General features: G+C 43.4%; 1 protein-coding gene across 2 annotated transcripts in view; it reads right to left on the bottom strand.

Annotated features, from left to right (window-relative positions):
- Positions 1-4,608: 4,608 nt before the first annotated feature.
- st6galnac3 (ST6 (alpha-N-acetyl-neuraminyl-2,3-beta-galactosyl-1,3)-N-acetylgalactosaminide alpha-2,6-sialyltransferase 3) overlaps positions 4,609-21,027 on the bottom strand; it is a 31,225-nt gene continuing 14,806 nt past the window's right edge. Inside the window, exons 2-3 of one of the 2 annotated variants that reach the window (XM_071526843.1) lie at positions 8,690-8,797; positions 4,609-4,798 (exon numbers count right to left, since the gene is read on the bottom strand). In XM_071526843.1, the coding sequence (XP_071382944.1) occupies positions 4,609-4,798; positions 8,690-8,797 (298 nt within the window). The remainder of the gene's footprint in view (positions 4,799-8,689; positions 8,798-21,027) is intronic. The other variant, XM_071526844.1, reaches the window with a different exon arrangement.

Below are 21,027 nucleotides of genomic sequence, written 5' to 3'. Positions count from 1 at the left end.
ATGTAATTACTGCTCTTATTTTTTAAGAAATTTTACATTTAAGAAGAGTCATTCAATCCTGCAATGATCCATGCAGCATTTGGAGAATGTTATTTTACCGTGGGTAAAGAGGAGTGGGTTAGCTGTTGTCAAAAACAACTTTTCTGTGACAATAACAACCTCAGTGTTATATTACATTCTATAAACCTCAACCACGCTCATGGTTACATGCTTCACAAGGACACTTGACTTTAAAATGAAAAAGGAAAGTGCTTTACCACACAAAAAAAAAAAGAAAATAGTTAAGACATGGACATGGAAACAAAACACTTTTTTCAACGTAAGAAAGCACTTGAGTCGTTTGAGAAAATGGCAACGAGAACAACAGTCTGGAGGGAAATGGGGAAAATGCTACATACTGAACTGAAGGGATTTCAACTGGAAACCAGACAAGTTCTTTTGCATCTGATCTTTCACATCAAAAATAATTAGTAATTACCTCTACTGATCACAGCCGGAAAAAGCGCCAAAATAATGCAAGTGTCTTAATGGTGAAGGATATTGAAATTCACAGCTTTGTTCCACTGGCCTCGACACCCAGACCTTCTAAACACAACTTTGTTTTTTTTTCCCGGCGGCTCACTCTGTTGTTAGAGAAGTGAACTTCAATTTGCTTTAAACGTAACATTATACAGCGGCATACAATTGGAGCCATTCCACTGACACTTGTGTTGCCAAGCCGCACAAGTTATGCTACTGTTTGTTTTTTTTTGCCATTTGCATATGTACAGCGTGGGACAGGTAAAGAGAAAACTCTACTTCAGGTTTGAGGATGGATGAAATCATTACCAGCTACATTTCAGTCAGGAGAGGGAGGAAGAGAAAAGGAGAGGAAGATAAGACCGACGGTGGTATGGATCTGGATGTAACACCCACTTTGCTGGTCTAAATACTTCATACTGCAGTGCTCAGAACGCTACATTAGCCAAGGTTTGACCGGTTTAAGTCCTGGATCAGTTCAGGCTGTGGAGTAAGGGTCAAAAATGTCCTTTAAAGTTCACAAAATGCCCATGAAATTAAAAACAAAGGGGCAAAAAAAGCCCTGATAATTAAGAGCGCCTTTTTTTGCAATTCACCCTGTTCACATTTTATTTGTTGAGTAATTTGTTGAGACTACTGTCCCCCGAGGGCCACCATAGGTGATTCATGGGAGCCGATGACTGGCCAATTCTTTCCAGTGTGTTCTGGGTGAGAAAAATGGAGCGGTTTTTGATCAGAAAACAAGCGAGTACGCAGCCTGAAGCAGTGGAAAATATTGGCACGATGCAGCCAGCAGTAGGAGTGAACGCCGCACACAAACCACTGCATCAACAAAAAAATATAACAACCAATATTGCAAAAAACTCGATTGAGGGATGGAAGATGAACAGTCTGGACACAGAGAGGGAAAACGGCACCATGATTTTCTGTAAGGCCTGCTGCCAGTTTCCAGCAGTGGGTAAAGAATTTAAATCAAATCTTAGTGGCACAAATGTATATTATATTCAATTAATGTATTTGCCAATAAGCAATGCAAATATATTATTTCATAGTTCAATAAAATTGACCACAATGCCCCTAAAAACTAAGATCAAGGGTGCAAAAAATGCCGTCTGAAAAAGTTTGTTTCTTCCCCTGGTGTGAAGTACTTTATCATTATGGGGGATGGATGGTAGCCGCAAAACTGATTGGTGCACAGCTGCCAGATGACTGCACAATCAAGAGCTGAGTAGAAATGTATGAAAAGATCTACATTAATCATATAAAATGCATGCTATAAGAAATCATAGCTTCAGGCTGTTTTCCCACAGGAACTGGAAAAAAAAACATATGATTTTCAAACACTTCCTGACCCAGATCTCATCTTCTCATGGCTGTCTAAACAGGGAAAATCATATTCCATGATGTCCCTCCCTCACATGTGGTGGACGCTGTCCTCCACGGCTCCTGACAGCAGCGTGAGCGCCGGCTGCGTCCCTCTTCAGCGTCCGTCGTCCCGCTGGGAATCGAACCCCTGACCCCGCCACTGTCACTGCCATGCTCTACCCATTCAGCTGCACTGGGACGAATCTAAAGCAGGACATTTTTACATTTTGCTGATGCTTTTATCGTCCAGATTGACTCACAATGAGGGAGCAGGTGACAACAGGACAAACAGCTACTGGTGGGGGTTGTTCGGCACTTGACCGCCATGAAAACCAGAATATAAACTACTCGCCAAAATCAGATGCAGCTGGACGAGTTTGTAGCGTTCTGATTTTTCCTTCCCATTAATTTGAATGAGGCCACGAAAATAACCTGACTGTGGGTTCACTGAATAGCATTTTTATGAAAAACATAGCAGAGGAATACCATTGAGGAGAGATAGTTCCTATTTGGGAAACCTAGTTTTATTTTGAAATACAAATTTTAGTGCAAAATTAGTGCAAAATGACGACAGACCCAGGATGCTTTGTTGTCTTAAAAGTGGAATCTGTTGATGAATCTGTTCACATACGTGTTAAATGGTAGTAGTAGTAATATTATGGTTTTCAGTGTGGTCAAGTGGCAAATAACCCCCAAGTTAAAACTAAGTTGATGGCTATGCAACGATTTCTGTTTAAAAAGCCGAGAGAGGGTAAGATCTGTGCCACAACGAGATAAAACTCAGATTTTTTCCGTTCCTGATGTGAAGGCAGCCTCTGGATTATAGCGTTAAGAGAGCTAGCAACGAAAAACATGCAGCTGACAACATGATAAAAAGCCTAAAACGGAGCGGCTATGTGGTGAGTGATAGTAAACAGCAAAAAAACACCGTGGTGGAAGTGAGATTCAGATACTCGGCTGCAGTGTGTTACAGTAGTCAGCAACCCGCTGCATCAAGTCGCCTGAATTAGAAGTCTTTGAATCCCTCCACTCCTCCCCTCTGGGCCGAGCTGCGGACCAGGAGACTAATCACAGCCTGGGGGGGGATGGGGATTGGCGGGCGGGGGCGAGGCGGGGGGGGGGGAGTCACGGTCACAGTTCACACAGCCAGTCTGTCTCGGCCGTCCGCAGATCCAATACACTTCAGCGCTTCATTGATTATTCCTCACCGACATTGTCCTGAAAGAGCTGCATTCAAATGTAACGGCCCCGAACCTGGAGACATGCGTGTCACGTCCAAAGACAAATGGGAAGATGTGTTCGCGCAGTGATACTGTATACGTAGAGGCACAACACTGAATGAGAAGATGAGCGAGAGAGAGAGAGATAGAGAGAATGAGAGAGAGAGAGAGAGAGAGAGAGAGAGAGAGAGAGAGAGAGAGAGGAACTCGTGCATCGTCCTCTGTCTCTATACAATGAACTGCAGAGTATATCGGAGGCACAAATGATAATAGAACGCAATTAACTTCAAACGGTTTCACTGCACACATAAATCTCTCCCTCTGCGGGGTCACAAATGACTTAACTCCGTCCATAAGGATGGGGTTTCTAATTGCACATTGCTCTATGTGCTGTGATGCTCACATTGTCAAACAATGGCACACAATAAGAGTGTTAGGAACTTATCTCTCTGTGCTATAGAATAAATTAACGACCGGGCGTCCCGGACATCAAGCCGATGCCAGAATGTGTCTCTTACAACTCCATTTCACAGCGTTAAAAAAGAAAAAGCTGACATCCTCAAATTGGGTGAGTCTGCATACACATAGCGTAAAGATGAAAAGTGGAATTGGTGGGAAAAAGCAGATTTACACCTCTGACTAAAACCCCCTTTGGATTAAGAGTCTGACTGAATTCTGATATAAGCATTAATTCTGTTTGCTTCTCAAGCTTTTCAAATGACCTTGTTTGCTGAAGCTTGTTTGATAGACAGAGGAAAGCAAATTGAAACTGACAGAGCATCTGCCTGCAAAACTCCCTCAGTCAAAGATGAAGGCCTGAATGATACTTATTATAGATTAATTACAGCTTGACAGGAGACAGACACGCACAGGAAACAGAGTGAGGGAGCCTGTCAGACGCCAACGTGACTATCTGTGCAGCGGCTGGGCTGTTCTCCGGCAAAAAGTCTCGAAAATGAGTTTGAATTCAGCCTCTGCGATATACAGCGCTGGCAGACATCTGAGGCGGTGAGGTCACTGCGACTCGACGGACGGTTGTTTTTCCTTCATGTTTTCTCCCTTCTATAGTCAGTCTTCAAGGCCTCCTTTGCTAGACTCACAGAGCAGCAAATGGATCGATTTGTCAATTTGCAGCCAGTACAACGCTGTGCACTTCCATCAGTGCTCAATTCAAGAAAAGAAATAAAATAAAATATTCAAGACGCTGGAGATTTCTCATTGCCTTCCAGGTCGCCCGTTACTCAACAGGCAAGTTTGACTGATTGAATGGCCATTGTCAAATCAGGAACTGCCTGGCTCCACCTCCAAGCCCGGACATTAACCAATCAGGACTGGACAAGCAACCCTCAACCTAAAAATGGTTAATGAATGGATATGGAGTGGAATTTGTGCAGAAATGAATACTTGCACGCGTTCAGACCACAAGAGGGGAACGCGCCGAGAGTGTGAGATTTGGCTAGTCCCTGGATGATGATGTGGCGTTTCCGGATTGGTCCAGCCGGGGTCACGACAGCTGCCAGGGCGGGTTGAAGAACTTGATGGCATGAGTCTTGGCCCACTTGGCGAACACAGCCTTCTCAGTGATGAAGCGGTGCCCGCCGTAGGGAGCGCTCTCATGAAGGAGGTACTCGGCGCACTCATCCCGACTGCCTGCCTCGTAGTAGTGGTAGGGGACCTTTCTGTATCCCTCCGACCTGATGGAGAGAGAGGGAGAGAGAGAGAGAGAGAAAGAGAGAGAGAGAGAGAGAGGGAGAGAGAGTGAGAGAGAGAGGGAGAGAGTGAGAGAGAGGGAGAGAGAGAAGGGGAGAGAAAATGAGAGAGAGAGGTTATTCATGTATCTACTCTTCAAAAGGATGTGCCACTTACTAGTTTGTGCCACTAACACATGTTTGTGCTGCTTTTTAAACCCAACATGTCAATGACAACATATTCAATTCAATTCAATTCAAAAATATCTTTATTGGCATGAAATACAAATACAAACGTATACAATGCAGAAAACAAAATGGAATGATAAATGACTGAATGTTACATATTGTTTATATAAATATCCATATATACATATGCTCCATCTATATATTTTGATATGATTATATATGCTGTGTTGAAAAGTAACTCAAATGTTGATGTTGCTTCAAGCTAGACACATGGACATGCTGAAAATTGCTTTTGTACTGTATGTGCAATATCAGTTTATAGAGGCCCTAGAGAGTTAAACAGAGTTTCTAGATTTTCTTCTATCGATATATATATAAACACAACACTTTTGTTTTTGCTCCCATTTTTCATGAGTTGAAATAAAAGATCGAAGACTTTTTCTATGCACACAAAAGGCTTATTTCTCTCAAATTTTGTTCACAAATTTGTTTAAATCCGTGTTAGTGAGCACTTCTCCTTTGCCAAGATAATCCATCCACCTGACAGGTGTGGCATATCAAGATGCTTATTAAACAGCATGATTATTGCACAGGTGTGCCTTGGGCTGGTCACACTCTGAAATGTGCAGTTTTATCACACAACACAATGCCACAGATGTCACAAGTTTTGAGGGAGCGTGCAATTGGCATGCTGACTGCAGGAATGTCCACCAGAGCTGTTGCCCGTGAATTGAATGTTCATTTCACTACCATGAGCCGCCTCCAATGTCGTTTCCGAGAATTTGGCAGTACATCCAACCGGCCTCACAACCGCAGACCACGCCAGCCCAGGACCTCCACATCCGGCTTCTTCACCTGCGAGATCGTCTGAGACCAGCCACCCGGACAGCTGATGCAACAGTTGGTTTTAAAAAACAAAGAATTTCTGCACAGACTGTCAGAAAGCGTCTCAGGGAAGCTCATCTGCGTGCTCGTCGTCCTCACCAGGGTCTTGACCTGACTGCAGTTTGTCGTCGTAACCGACTTGAGTGGGCAAACGCTCACCTTCGATGGCGTCTGGCACTTTGGAGAAGTGTTCTCTTCACAGATGAATCCCGGTTTTCACTGTACCGGGCAGATGGCAGACAGCGTGTATGGCGTCATGTGGGTGAGCGGTTTGTCAGCGTTGTGAACAGAGTGCCCCATGGTGGCGGTGGGGTTATGGTATGGGTAGGCATAAGCTACGGACAACGAACACAGGTGCATTTTATTGATGGCAATTTGAATGCACAGAGATACCGTGACGAGATCCTGAGGCCCGTCGTCGTTCCATTCATCCACCGCCATCACCTCATGTTGCAGCATGAGCTGAAAACATCCCAGTTCTTGCATGGCCTGCATACTCACCAGACATGTCACCCATTGAGCATGTTTGGGATGCTCTGGATCAGCGTGTACGACAGCGTGTTCCACTTCCTGCCGATATCCAGCAACTTGGCACAGCCATTGAAGAGGAGTGGACCAACTTTCCACAGGCCACAATCAACAACCTGATCAACTCTATGTGAAGGAGATGTGTCACACTGCATGAGGCAAATGGTGGTCACACCAGACATTGACTGGTTTTCAAAAAATGCATATCTGTAGCCCTAGTCATGTGAGATCCATAGTTCAGTGCCTAATAAATGTCTTTTTTCAAGATAAAACTGCACATTTTAGAGTGGCCTTTTATTGTGACCAGCCCAAGGCACACCTGTGCAATAATCATGCTGTTTAATCAGCATCTTGATATGCCACACCTGTCAGGTGGATGGATTATCTTGGCAAAGGAGAAGTGCTCACTAACACAGATTTAAACAAATTTGTGAACAAAATTTGAGAGAAATAAGCATAGAAAAAGTCTTCGATCTTTTATTTCAACTCATGAAAAATGGGAGCAAAAACAAAAGTGTTGCATTTATATTTTTGTTCAGTATATATGAACATATAATATATGTTCATATAAGTAATATGGGACAATCTCCAGTCAGTGCATCACAACTGGACTTGGTCTTGATTGGCTCAGCTTGCAAAACTATTATCAAAACTATTAAGCTACACAAACTAAAATCCCTCCAATCAGCCAGTTTGCAGCATTTGAACTGACACTGCCTGTGGCAAACTCAAATTAGCAAGTTTGCCTCATTTGAATCAGACGAACTGCTGCTGTCAGCCAATCAGGTTCCAGTATTGTGACTGTTCCACCTATCAGGACTTAAGTCTTCCACCTTATTTCATAAATACCCTTTTAACTAAACAATATTTATTTGCAAAACACCATGAAGAACATTATATGTGTCCTGAGCCATAGTATATCTAAACAGACAACTATGAAAACTGATGTATGGCACCTTTAAACCATTCCGACCTGAAGTACATGACCTGCGTCACTCAATATTTACAGTTTGCATCTTCAAACCATTTGAAAGAATGAGAGCGATCAATAAAGAGAGAGGAATGGAGACACAGCAGTAGAATAGATTCACTGTGCACTCCTAGGTTATTCTCTAATAACAAACGACAGCTTTATGTGAGGATGACTTGTGTAACAATTTCATTGGGAGAATGAACAAAAACAGAGGAGAAGCAGCCATCATAACAAGCAGCCAGTGGGTCCAGAGCAAAAGTCCACAGAGCGGCTGTGGCTGTCTGCCAGCTTAATACACGGCCCAAGCACCGCTTCTCTTCTCCGTGTCACACAGCGGCGCGCACCAGTGTTAACAAATAAATTCAATTTCACCCTCTCTGCGCCACCTGTTGAATCTCCATTACCACAAAACTGCCGAGGTCAATTCTGACTAAGCCATAGAACATCGTAACACAAAAGATGGCTTCCTGTCGTACCGGCGCAATCCGCTGCCTCCAGTACTTTGTGCGACTCTAAAATTGTCCGCTGAGAAACTCAATGAAACACAATATCCTGTTGTCTCTCGCAGGAGGGAGGAAGATGAGTGAGAGAAAGGCAGCGAGAGTGCACCGCCCCTTAACTGCCTCACTGAATCATAAAATCCCCCGTGCTGCTTGAATTATCACTCCTCTCTATGATGTGTCTGCTGGTATTTTTTTTTTAAACTCCCGCTGCGCACGGGGAACACGGGGATGGATAAAAGGCAGGATTTTCACCGCGCATTAGGTAAAAGTGTTTGATTCGGGGGGGATAGGGAGAGCTCAGGTGGAGTTGTGAGAGCGGTGGGGAGACGGAGAGAGCAGCGCTGGCTTCGATTACGGCTGAGATGCCTTGAGAATGAGCAGCCGAGCCCCGGAGCAGCAACATCTTGTTTGTCATCCCTCCTACGGCCCCACAGCCACACAGTAATCACTCACCCTGGAGTCAGAGAGAAGATGCCAGGCCAATATACAAATAAAACTTTTAAGGAGAGGAGGAATAGGGTGCTGCAGTCCAGCCACCCGCAGCGACGGAGATTCTGCGCCAGCAACCTGCTGGGTATTCTAGGCAGGAAAACATAATGGTATTCACGGCACAGGGAACCCAATATGGATTTCTGCATAGAAATTCATCCATTAAATTCAAACTGTGGCATTGAAAATATATTCCAACAGGGCAGTCCATGGTTACAGGAGGGAACGATTGGCTGCTGCCGTGAATGCGAATCTAGTTTTCTAAGTTTTGCAGGAAGGTGTGTGTGTGTTTTTCATGGCGGTGTGGAGGGGTGATAGTTGGTGTCTTACTTGCAGTAGGTGTCATTTATCATGCCGTAGATATGGATCTCTTTGCACATGTCCATGGCGAGGATGAGCGTGAACCAGCCAGTACTGAGGTAGGAGCCAGACTGGATCCTGCAAACACACAAAGACAGCTCTTACAGTGTGATATTCATTTGCATTCACAATAAAAAAAAAACTAAATACTAAATCATTTGCATTAACATCTGTTTTCGTGGCGCTGGCTCTGACCCTTGCTCTCCATACTCTTGTTGTTTGTAATGTTGGTGATCTGGGATTTGAGATTATTCTTGGAGCTGCTCTCACTGTAGGTCGCTCCGGATAAGAGCCTCAGCTAAAGATCGAAAATGTAAATGTGAATGCATAACACAGGCATCCACAGCACAGCAACATGGCCCTGTTTTACTGGAAGATTTCAGATGAGTATTCTTTTTTTCTCGTTCTCAATCTAATTATGTTAAGACTGACTTGCTATTGTGTGCATTAATAGTTTGAGACAGCAGATGGTTCTTGGTCTGAAGGTTGAGAGAGCTGAGGAGAACACACTCCTGGGTTGCTGAAGAGCTCACCATGGTATAACACAACAGCATAAGGCAACTAGTAACAAGGCAACAGTAAACATGAATGATGTGAATGATGCTGGCGCCCCATGGGCCGATCAATAACAAGCTGCATCACGCTTTCAAGTTTAATAAACACTGGATCAGTGGTGTAGCAGTTATGGCCTTTCAAAGTTTGAAGGTTTGAGCTTTAATTACAGCGTCATCATCAGGCAAATCAGTGTAGAACACAGCGCCAAAATGCATCATCTCAAGTTTTGTAATGTATGGCTGGATTTGTGCAGAAAGGTTTTTGTCAGTTGGATTTACAGTGTAGGAGTTATGGCCCTTCAAATTTTGAAATATTGACCTTTATTTATGGGACATATATCAGGCTAATCAGTGTAATTTCTTTGAAACACCAGAACAGGATGCCATGATGCATCTTCCCTCCAAGTTTCGTCAAAATCGGACCAGTGGTGTCTGGGATATCACATTTCCAGTTTAAAATTTGACCTTTAACTATAGCGCCCCCATCAGGCCAACCAAGAGCAACGTTCACACCGAACTTTCCTTCATCCGGGTCACAAGAATAGCCTTTTTTTTGGGTTGTGGTTGTATGGAGAGAGAAAACACAGGGGACCTAGTTGCACAGGCATTATAAAGCAAACTCCCACACACACACACACACACACACACACAGACACACACACACACTGGCATTCTGCGGCTTATGACCTGGCCTCTTAGAATATATTCCACAGTTGCTGCAAAATATTATGCAAAAACATGCATCATTATATGCAAGGGGGGCAATTTTAACATGGGAGCTAAATTTACATCTAATCTGCTTTTACATTTCAGGTTTATCTAGAGTGACTTACAATGAGGGCGGAGTGTGAATGGAGTCACGCCCCCCTATGCACCTGGGCTTGTGCATGTTGGGGGTGGTGGATGGGGTGGAGGGGGTGGAAGGGGTGGAGGGGGTGGGGGCTTTGGAGTTAGGGGTGGTAACTTGATGATGGATGAATGTGGAATACCTGCTAACATGTCATCATTTCAAGAATACATTTTCCACTGCTAGTTGCCGTAAAAAAAAACAGGATTTGCACGTAAAATCCATGAAGACGACATTATGCAATTGTATTGTCACGATTACAACATGGATGCATGTGTTTCATCACAAAATTGGAAAGAAGAAAAAACAGAGGCAGGGCTTCCTTGCATGCAAAAAAAATCCCTTTAGTAGAAGTAATTGTGTCCACATGTCAAACATGAACAGAGGTGGCACATCTTCCAAAGTCAAGAACAAAATAGCATTCAGGTACCCAAGTGGGCAGGTGTGATTTTTTTGCATGCAAGGAAGCCCTGCCCCTGTTTTTTCTTGTTGCCTCTGCCTCAATTCCCATTGATTAAGAGATGAAAAAAGTGAATTTACGGGTTTCAACCCCCTTTAATGATAAGTAGGTAAATACTTTAAGCACCCAGAAATACTCTAAATATGCAGAAATGTCGGAACCACACCAAAACCAAACTCAATGAGCGTAAACGACAGAAGCAGGCTCAAATTGATTTAGAACAAATTAGTTAACCAAACTGAACAAAAACATTTCAGAATCCATTTCTGTCCAGGGCCCGATGTGCAGCGCGTGGTTTTGGTTTGGGCAGCCCAACACGCTCACACACACACACACACACACACAAACACTGGGGTTGTGGGGAGGTGAAATCACAAAAAAGGCAATTTGTTGTAATAAGGGAATGGAGTAGCACAGAAGGGAAATGGCACATTATCAGTGATACACAGCTCGGCAGCTCTCAGCCGTCAGAGCTGTCAACACATCACTATTACCCTGCATTATTCATTAGCCATTTGCCACTCTAGCAGTCACACACACACACACACACACACACACACACACACACACATACACACACACATACACATACACACACACCACATCCCTAGTTGAGTGCCGAATGTCCCAGAGCAAAAAAGCTTGCTGGAATAAATAAGGGGGTGGGATCTGCTGACCTGATAAATAACATTTCAAAGCAGATATGTGGAAGTGGAGATGTAGAGTGAACGATTGACAAATTCAAGGTCAACAACATGTACCTATATACCTATGACAACTTTGCAAAAATTGTGTTGTTACTGTGTGGGCAATTTGAATGAAAGATAAGGCATTGTGTGAAGCAGCTTCAGCAGACTACAAATAACAGTCAGAGCCGGAGGACACAGAGAATGCAATTTGCTTGTATTGTTAAAGGAGAAAAACACAGTCCTTTATTTAAAGAAGGCAAACAAAGGTGTCATGAGGTCCGACTGTTGCCTGGCTTTTCACGGACTCTCTTTCAGTCCCCTCTGTCGCTGTTGCTGAAAAATGAAACATAATAAAGCGTGTTTTAGGCATGGATGAGGCTGGATGAAAAAAAACAGACTTCAAAATCCCTCTTTTTCTTGCTCTCTCCGACACGAACCTGAGACAAGTGAAGCAGGAGTGATTGGGACTGACATGCGAGGACGCTGCTGCGCTACCGGCGCTGGGAAATGAAGGGTGTTTGAGAAATGAAGTCAGACACTCTGAGCGGGGTCTAAGTAAATAATCCCCTAAGTCTGACTGAGCTGGAGCTTGTTGTGCTTTACCTGCCGGGTGCCAGAGGCTAAGGAGCGGTGGAGAGACTCCTCTACCTCCGACTCTGCTCAATAACGCGCACTTGACATTCACAGCAGGGGAGCTGTCCATGTGTGCGAGAAATCCGCATTGACGAAGTGGTTTATTCGAACCGCGCTTTATAATGCCTGTCCTCTCGCACAAATATGATATGACACCTGTCAAAACCGCTTAGCGGAATTTAGCTCAACTCTATTGTGAGAAGTGTCTCTTTATTTTGCCAGGAAATCGGCCTGGCTGTGAAATGTTATACTTGAATCGTCACTTAATTATTTTACAAATATTACACAAATGCAAGTATTCACATAATTATACCACCTGCGTCACACCTGCATGATGCCGTTTTGCTGTATTCACACAGCAGCACCTGCTCTCATCATGCACAGCTGAGGGGTAACGCTAATCTAAACTTGTTTTTTAAAGTTCAAACACTAATATATGGTAATCCAATCAGTGCAGTGCAGTAACTTTCCACTGCTTCATGAAGGTCAGTGTTGCTCGGTGTGGAGAGAACTAGAGAACCAGACCCTCCAAGTCATCCATCCTCCACTGAGTGACTTCACAGACAATCTGGAGAAAGCCTTTCATCAGGCCAAACCAAGTCTCCCTCCTCTCTCCGAGGAGGATGGGCATTATATCAAGCATCTATCTCACTCTTTATCTCCTTCTCTCTCTCTCCCTCTTCTTCTCTTCTGGCTCAGAGAAATTGCCACTCAGGAGGAGCCTCAGCGGTATATTGTTGGGCTGGCAAACGCACCATATAGCCATCCTGGGGAAACACAATGGCTTTTTAATGATGGTTTCTCCACTAGGCGTACTGCTTTAAAAGCCGTGCATTGATCTGAGCTCCAAACATGAACAACAGACCGCCCACCCCGCCTCTGTCTGTCTGGCTCTTTCTGCTGTCAGACATGTGATTTCCTCTTCCTGGCGTGACACACGGATGTAGCCTGATGCAAATGACTGCGGTCTTCATTAATTGATTGCCTCATGCAACATCAGGCGAGGAGATAAGCTGACTTTGCCCATGGTGAGTTTTCTATAGAGGAACAACATATTGTTTCTCCCTCTGTCTGTGAAGCAGCTGAAAAGCCCCTGGGACAAAACAATGACAAAACTCTGAGCAGAGCCGCAGGGTAAAAAAAGAGTTTTTTTTTTTTTATTTGGAACTTCTTCTTTTACACAGACCACAGAGCACGGCAATTTATTTTAATGATGAGAATGAGCAATGCGGCCGCGTAGTTTGCTGAGCCGTTTCTTAATTCTGCCGGGAGGCGATAAAGAAGGATCGTGAGTGACCTCCACAACTGCATTACCAAAAAGACAATTTGCTTTCCTTGAGTTAATGTTTGTTTAACCTTTGGCGCCACTATGCGATGCTATTAATAACCGGGGAGAGGAGCGTTACCCCTTGAAGAAAAGACGTATGTGGCTGCGGAAAACACTCCAAAAAACCCATCTTTTGTTCGGATGATGCCAGGTCAGCAGGAAGCCTCGGGGTAATTCCCTCTAGAGCCGCTTCTCTCTCTCTCTCTCTCTTCCTCTCCAATGACCCTTTGCCTCGATCACTTTCCACCCATCCCTCTTTCCCTGTCCGCCATCACTCTCTCGCCCTCTGTCTCTCTCTCTCTCTCTCCAGCGACCTTTTCTCGCTATTTCCTGTTCACACTCAATCTCAACCCCTCTCTCTGTATTCACCATCTCTTTTCAACCCCTCTATCCACCATTCTGCTATCTCTCTCTTTCTCTCTCTCTCTCTCTCTCTCTCTCTCTTCCTCTCCAATGACCCTTTACCTCGATCACTTTCCACCCATCCCTCTTTCCCTGTCCGCCAACACTCTCTCTCACTCTCTCTCCCTCTCTCTCTCCAGCGACCCTTTTTCTCGCTATTTCTGTTCACACTCAATTCACGACCCCTCTCTCTGTTTTCACCATCTCTTTTCAACCCTTCTATCCACCATTCTGCTATCTCTCTCTTTCTCTCTCTCTCTCTTCCTCTCCAATGACCCTTTGCCTCGATCACTTTCCACCCATCCCTCTTTCCCTGTCCGCCATCACTCTCTCTCCCTCTGTCTCTCTCTCTCTCCAGCGACCCTTTTTCTCGCTATTTTTTTCCTGTTCACACTCAATCTCGACCCCTCTCTCTGTTTTCACCATCTCTTTTCAACCCCTCTATCCACCATTCTGCTCTCTCTCTCTTTCTCTCCAGTGACCCTTTCTCTCACTCTGTCCTGTTCACACTCAGCTCATCTCTCTCTCTCTTCCTCTCCAACGACCCTTTGCCTCGATCACTTCCACCCATCCCTCTTTCCCTGTCCGCCATCACTCTCTCTTTCTCTCTCTCTCTCTCTCCAGCGACCCTTTTTCTCGCTATTTCCTGTTCACACTCAATCTCAGCCCCTCTCGCTGTATTCACCATCTCTTTCTAACCCCTCTATCCACCACTCTGCTCTCTCTCTCTCTTTCTCTCCAGTGACCCTTTCCCTCGCTCTGTCCTGTTCACGCATCTCTCACTCTCTCTCTCCATCCCTCCCTCTGCCCTGCTGTCTCTCCTGCCCCCCCCCCACCCCTCCCCTGAGTTAATGGCCTCGTTGTCCTCCTAAAGCATATGTCAATACGAGCAGCGTGAGCGGACGGGGGAGCGGGCGGCTCTGAACTCCAGCCGCCCATCTCAGCCAACAGCCAAACAGTTGCGACATTGCCCTGACATTTAGCGCAGAGGATTTTAGTAAAGTGAAGTACCCGCTGAATAGCTAATCCATGGGTACACCGAGCTCACTGGCATCGGTGTCAAATTGTGCTCCGTTTTAGTGGCTGTGGGGACCAGGAGGGAGAGGAGCGCCGTTCCCCTGCAGCACCGTGATACCGGGGAAAAAAATACCACAGCACCTCAGAGATGTACTCTAAACATTTCATGCCGTATCCCAGAGAAACATCACGATGTGCTGATGGTGACGTTCTTAATTTTCAGCTACACCGTCGTCATTACTCAAGTGGGAGAGCTTTTTTTGGCTTGACATCTACTTTGTGCTTGTGAAGTATAATTTCTAGCTATTTAGGGAGGCAAACGTCACGAACATCAGCGTTAAAAAGAAAACATTTACAGGACCTTGAAGGCTGCCCTAAGCAAGATCTTTAGGTAAAAATATACCTGTCACATCGGGCTAAAGTGGGCGTGCAGCAGCGAAAAAACGTCCCAGCACTCTTATTTCAGATGCTGTAGATCAGTGATTCTCAACCTTTTTTCATATCAAGGAACCCTAACTTAGTCCACATTAGAGCCACGGACCCCCATTTGATGAGATTTTGTCTCTCGGACGCAAATCTGAGAATATTTTTATTGTTAGATATGATTTTGTCCAGAATTCCATGACTATCTGTATTGTAGGAAGAGAGATAACAGAGAAACTATGATCAAAACAGTCATTCTTCTACATTCTCTAATTGTGTAAATGAAATAATGGTGAAGTTTAACAATTCATCAATTTGCTCAAGGACCCTTGGTGGTCCACGCACCCCACGTTGAGAACCACTGCTGTAGACCTTATTTTCACCAGAATTAGACTCTGGTATGGTCACTGGCAGGAAATCTCAGCGCACAAGTAGGAACAAACTGAAACACAAAACTTGAAGAAGCTGAAGAGCCACTAAGAAGAAATGCAGCTCTGAGGAGTGAGCAGTTTACTGAAGTCACGTCACATGATTGCTGCAGCCCTCAAAATAAAACAGTACCTCTCGCTGTGACAGCATTTTTAAGATAAATGAGGGAAAAATCTTTGACAAGCCATTACTGGGGAAACAGTGTTGCCCTTATTTGCTTTCCTCTCCTGTTCTCCAAGCCTGTAACACTATAGTATTTGTAAAACTATTAGTACCATTTTTGTAGCTCAATTTTATTCTGGGTATTGGCGCATTTTTCATATATATTGGTACAAATCTGTTTTAGCACATCAGTATTCATGGCTCGGAGACTTATGCTCAATGTTTGATAATGTATTAATATACTAGTAAGAGAATTAATACCATCTTTTCAGAGTAAGACCTGCTCAGTTTTTTACTTGGTATTGATAGATTATACATATATTATCAGTACAACATATCCATAAGCACATCTTTATAAGATGATTGACAGTTATTGTACTCAATATTTGAAAAGGTACTACTACAACTGTTAGGAATTAGTACTAATCAATATTCTCTATTCAGTGCAGTATTTGATTAGGAAATAGTAATCTGTACGAATATATCATTAGGCCATTCCTGCTCCATTAGGAAAACTTTTTTGTTGTTATTATTAGATCTCATTATGTTTGTATGTATGTTGTTTATGTGTGTCAGGAAGATATTTGGGAAAAGGCCTGTGCCTGTTTATACTTGGCACCAAATAGTGCTATAAGCATTTAATCCCCAAACCTAACTGAATATCTATTAACTAACTTTCACACTATTGTGAGTAGCACCTGAAACTCAGTAGATGTTTTAGTGACACATGATAGTCACTTGATAGTAAGTTGAGTATCAGGATTGGACTATCCAAAGAAAGTGTGACTGAAGCACCTTTAATAGAGTTAAAGGAGAAGATACTTGTGTCTTTATCTTGTTATATATTTTTTTTAGAAATATAAAAATATGACAGTAAAATCCATGACAGGATGACATGGAGCGCTGCTGTTGCCCCGGAGCACCTCATCTCTGACATGTTGCCCCCTGTAGGCCTTGTGTGCAGTTAGCATGAGCCAAGCCCCTGTGTTCGCTGACACTCTGCATGTGGAGAACATCCATCATCCCAACTTGCGCCGCACTCACAGTTTTTGACAGCAGTCCAAGCATTTGTTCCCCCGTTGTGTTTACAAAAAAACGGAAACACCCAAATGCCCGACCAGATGGTGCTAAACGACGAGAGCCAAAAAAACATATTTTTCCCCCCTCCGGTATGTGCTTTGCATCCTTATGGCGCTCCCCCCCCCCCCCCCCCCCGCTGATATGCATGAAGCCCAGCGCGAGCGGCCCGGCACTGATCTCCCCATCTCCGCCTGGCACCCAGCACTTTAATAATTCTCTCAGTGTAAGAAGGAGGGATCTGACGCTTTTATGCTCACCACCACCACAGCAGTTTTCTCTCATTAATTTCGTAGCACCCTAGCGAGCGTGTGCCTGCGAGGCGAAGACCTGGGAAGAACAAAAGAGAATACCCTCTCATCCTAATCCATTTTTTTTTGAGTCGAGGTCTAAGGTGAACGTGCAAGCCGTGCATCCTCTTCCCCCCCCCCAAGCAAAATGAATGTATGATTCTGCCATACCTAGTTCCTATTTAGCGTTATACCCTTGTTATAATTCATAATTCAGGAACATTCAGTGTTGGATTAAATGCATTACATTACCGCATATAGCTGTGAGAATAAATCATAATCTGCTCTGTGCTTATCCCTAAAAATAGAGCTTTGCTACTGCCATTACCTTTGATGAAAAGATCCAGAGTCTGAAGTCCTTTAAAAAAAAAAATTGGATACAGTAAAAAATATTACATTCCTAGTTTTCTATAGCCCTGGGGAACAGAAGATTTTTTTTTTTCCAAAGGAGCAAAATGATGTGTATATGATGTTGTAATATAACTTCCATTTATTCTTTTAATTGAGTTCAACTGACTGCACTCAAATGACTCAAAAGAGAGTGAAAGTCAAAAACAGTCTGCCGCAAGCCTGCGCTGATAGTTGTTTCACACAATTACCGCCCACAGATAATTTCCCTGCCTCAGTCACCCTAAGCCAGACCTCAAAGTGAGTTTCACTCCTGTTTCATTTGAAAGAACTGGATAGATATTTCAAACTGATTACATAACCTTGCATCTCATTTTAAAAGATAAAGCCCGCTTAGTCAACAGCAGCTCAGTAGTGAAGCGTAATGTACCACACAGCATGTTTTATGTTATATTTTAGGCGTTTAACTGACACTTTAATCCTCAGCGATTTACGAGTGCAACAGCAATAAGCTTCAGCTCCTACTAGGGTTTAACAATACCAATATTTTTAGACTCAAGTCGCCGATAGCTGATATTCTGCGCCAATATTTTGTGCCAATACTCAGTATCTTTAAATAAAACCATTTTCATGCCAGAACATTACAAGTATTCAGTGTTTCCCGCAGAATTGTATTCTTTATCAGGGTGGAAAAGCCTCTGAAACAGCATTTACTCCATCATGTGACACTAAAACTCTCCACTGAAACCCAGACAAATGAAATTCTTTTAGGGACTTAAAGCCGCTCTTTAAGGCAGGGTACATTAGCTCTTTAAATGAAGAATTAATCTACAAAAAACAAAATCAAACAATTGAATGAACAAGTAAAAATGTGCAAAGAAAATCTAATTTAATTGCAGGTTTTTTGGACTGTTTTTGTGTCATCATATCAGAGGTGGGCGATATTGACTGTCTGATATCCGATATATAATAAAAGGCTGATATTGCTGATATATCGGTCTAATTCCTACATCAAGATTACAACCAATCATGAGGAGAGTAAGGGTCGATGTCACGCCTCCCAGACAGCACCTACAGGTGGCAAATATCCCCGGGTCAGCAGAACGATCAGGTATGCACCGCCAGTCTCTCTCCCTGCATATTCAGATGTGAGTGGGCTGGCCACATGTAGCACTTGTGAACTGGTAATGAGTGTGTGCTGTGGTGTCATGGCAACAGGCCACCTGTCAACCAGCAACCTTCCCACAACCCACCTGTCATCTGTCAACAACATCATTGTTTTAACTCAAACACAATCAGCATGAAGGGCAAGTTCAAATTTTTATCGTTCTGCTCTAAAAGCTTCCGTTATGATGAAAAGGCAGTAACAATAACAAAAAGATTGTTTCAAAAGCCTTCCCCGCGCCACTAAAACCAAACTGCTCAAAGTAGGATGCAATATGAAGTACTTCACACTGAAATATTGGGATTATTTAGTTTTCACTTTCCCTCCTCTCATTGTACATCTCAAGAATCCCATCAATTTTCCTGTTTATTTCAGTTTCATTTGCATTTAACAATATGCATCGAATTCCCTGAAGTGAATGTGCATCTTCAGACGTGCTGCTGCTGCTGCTATTTGGCTTCTTGCCTTTCGCAAAAAGTGCCTCAAAGAACAAGTGGAATCTGAATGGCCCAGCCGGAGTTTCATCCTATTGCATTTGTTTTCTGCCTCAGACTACCTGATAACCTTCAGACTCCAAGCAATTCCCCGATTCTCTGATTAGAACTCAAGTTAAACTTCAGTTCAAGTTAGGCTTCTGCAACTTCTGCAGACTCGATAAAACAAGCAATCTGAGCGAATAAGTGAGCAAACCAGCAAAACATAAACAAACACTCAAAAATCGAAAAGCAGTCCCATGAACGAACCTCAATTCTTTCGAACAGTCTAGATCATTAGTAGTTAAAGACCAGCCACTGAGCGAACCACACTCCCTAAATAGAAAGACAGAAAGGCCATTTTGTATCCTGCAATAGCAATTATGATCGACTTCAGCATGGTGACAAGTGAGTTTCACAGGTGATCCATGCAATAGTTTTATTCATCATGCAATTCACAGAATGATACCTTGATATAACTCAAATATAGGCCTGTTAGCTCTGCTTCCCAAAGTGCTGTAAAAAACACACACAGCCCCAAGTGAAAGAATCCCATCAATATCCGCTAAGATCTTAACACACTTTGCAAGAGTAAACAGCATTTGTTTTGCTATAAGAGAGAGGATTCTAATTTAGATATTTTTCAAAATGGATATATAGCGTCTTGGAAATGAGCGTCTGATGTGGGTCCAGAGGTGTGTGTGTGTGTGTGAGTGTCTTAACCATTATTAACCAGAAACATTAAGTGCACGCTTTACTACACACCCGTAACACTGGCAGTGTTAGTGCCACCGTCTCCGGGCACAAGAGCTATAAACATTGTATGAAGATTTATTCAGCTGAAAAAAAGTACCGAGTAGAAAATGGCCAGTAAAAAGCAGGAATTTGAATAGGTTGGGTAAAAGCAAGCCATTTTGATTAAAAAAAAAAAGTTGCAGTACAGCTGGACAAAGACAGAGGGAACAAAAAAAGAGTCTGAGGTAAGTGGCACACGCTAAAAGCTCTGCTGTCTATTCAACATGCTAATGGGATGCCTGTCCAAGACCGAGGGAGGAAAAAGCAAGGATTAGCAAAACAGATGAGGACCAACTAAAGAGATTTCTCCAGGGACAGAGATCAAGACAAAGACCTAACATCCAGAATTACACACAGAACTACTGATTATTATTGATTTAAAGCTCAATAATCAATTAATCCCAGATGTAGTGTTGAATAATTTAGAGCAGCCTTCTCTCCAGCTTCGCACCGCACCTTGGAGAGCTGAACAATAGGGAGTAATCCCATGCAGAAGTCCAATAACCATACAACTATTAAGCTCTCCCTGGCTGCTCAGGGTGCTGCTAAGCCACACTGGGTCCCCTCTTACAGTAAAGAAGATTTATGGCGGCTCAGAAGAAAATGTGTTATGACCTTAATATGTAAAACCCTCTTGCTCTGACAATGCGGCGCTGCTCCTGGTTTTACAGCAGGCTTACGGTTCCACATGTTCGTGCTCGTGACACTACATTATGAAGATGAAAGATGATGCCGCACGCAAATCAAAACACTTTGAAAGGTGTGACAGGCAGAATAATGGAGTGATTATTCTTTCTTTAACACATAATGCATCCACTAATTTGACAAATTGTCAAATATGTCTTTGTTTCCATATGAAATCCATATGAGAAAATGAGATCCGTACCCTGGCAAAATGAGTACTGGCATAAAAACAAAACTCATTATTGAATAATCTTGACATTAGGTATCTTGAGTCCCTCATTTACAAAATAGCAAAATCTTAGAGGATGCAATTATCTGTGCATTTTAGATACTGAGCAACGAACATCAAATAACACTACTGAATACAAAGTATGATATGGTAGAAGTTTTACTGAGGCAAGCATCCACATTACTGAGACTTGAAAGCCCCCGAAATCCTCGGGAGCTGCATTGAAAGCTGACCAGAAAGTAAACCATCTAATTTCACACGGCTCTGCAGACGCACAAGAAAAACGACACTGAAAGTCTCTCAC

This window comes from Centroberyx affinis, unplaced genomic scaffold, assembly GCF_046629955.1.
Source record: "Centroberyx affinis isolate AG114_WGS23_722 - 3 ecotype Tasmania unplaced genomic scaffold, CSIRO-AGI_Caff_v1 ptg001468l_1, whole genome shotgun sequence".
NCBI classification, from domain to species: domain Eukaryota; kingdom Metazoa; phylum Chordata; class Actinopteri; order Beryciformes; family Berycidae; genus Centroberyx; species Centroberyx affinis.
This window is presented reverse-complemented; position numbering and strand designations above follow the sequence as displayed.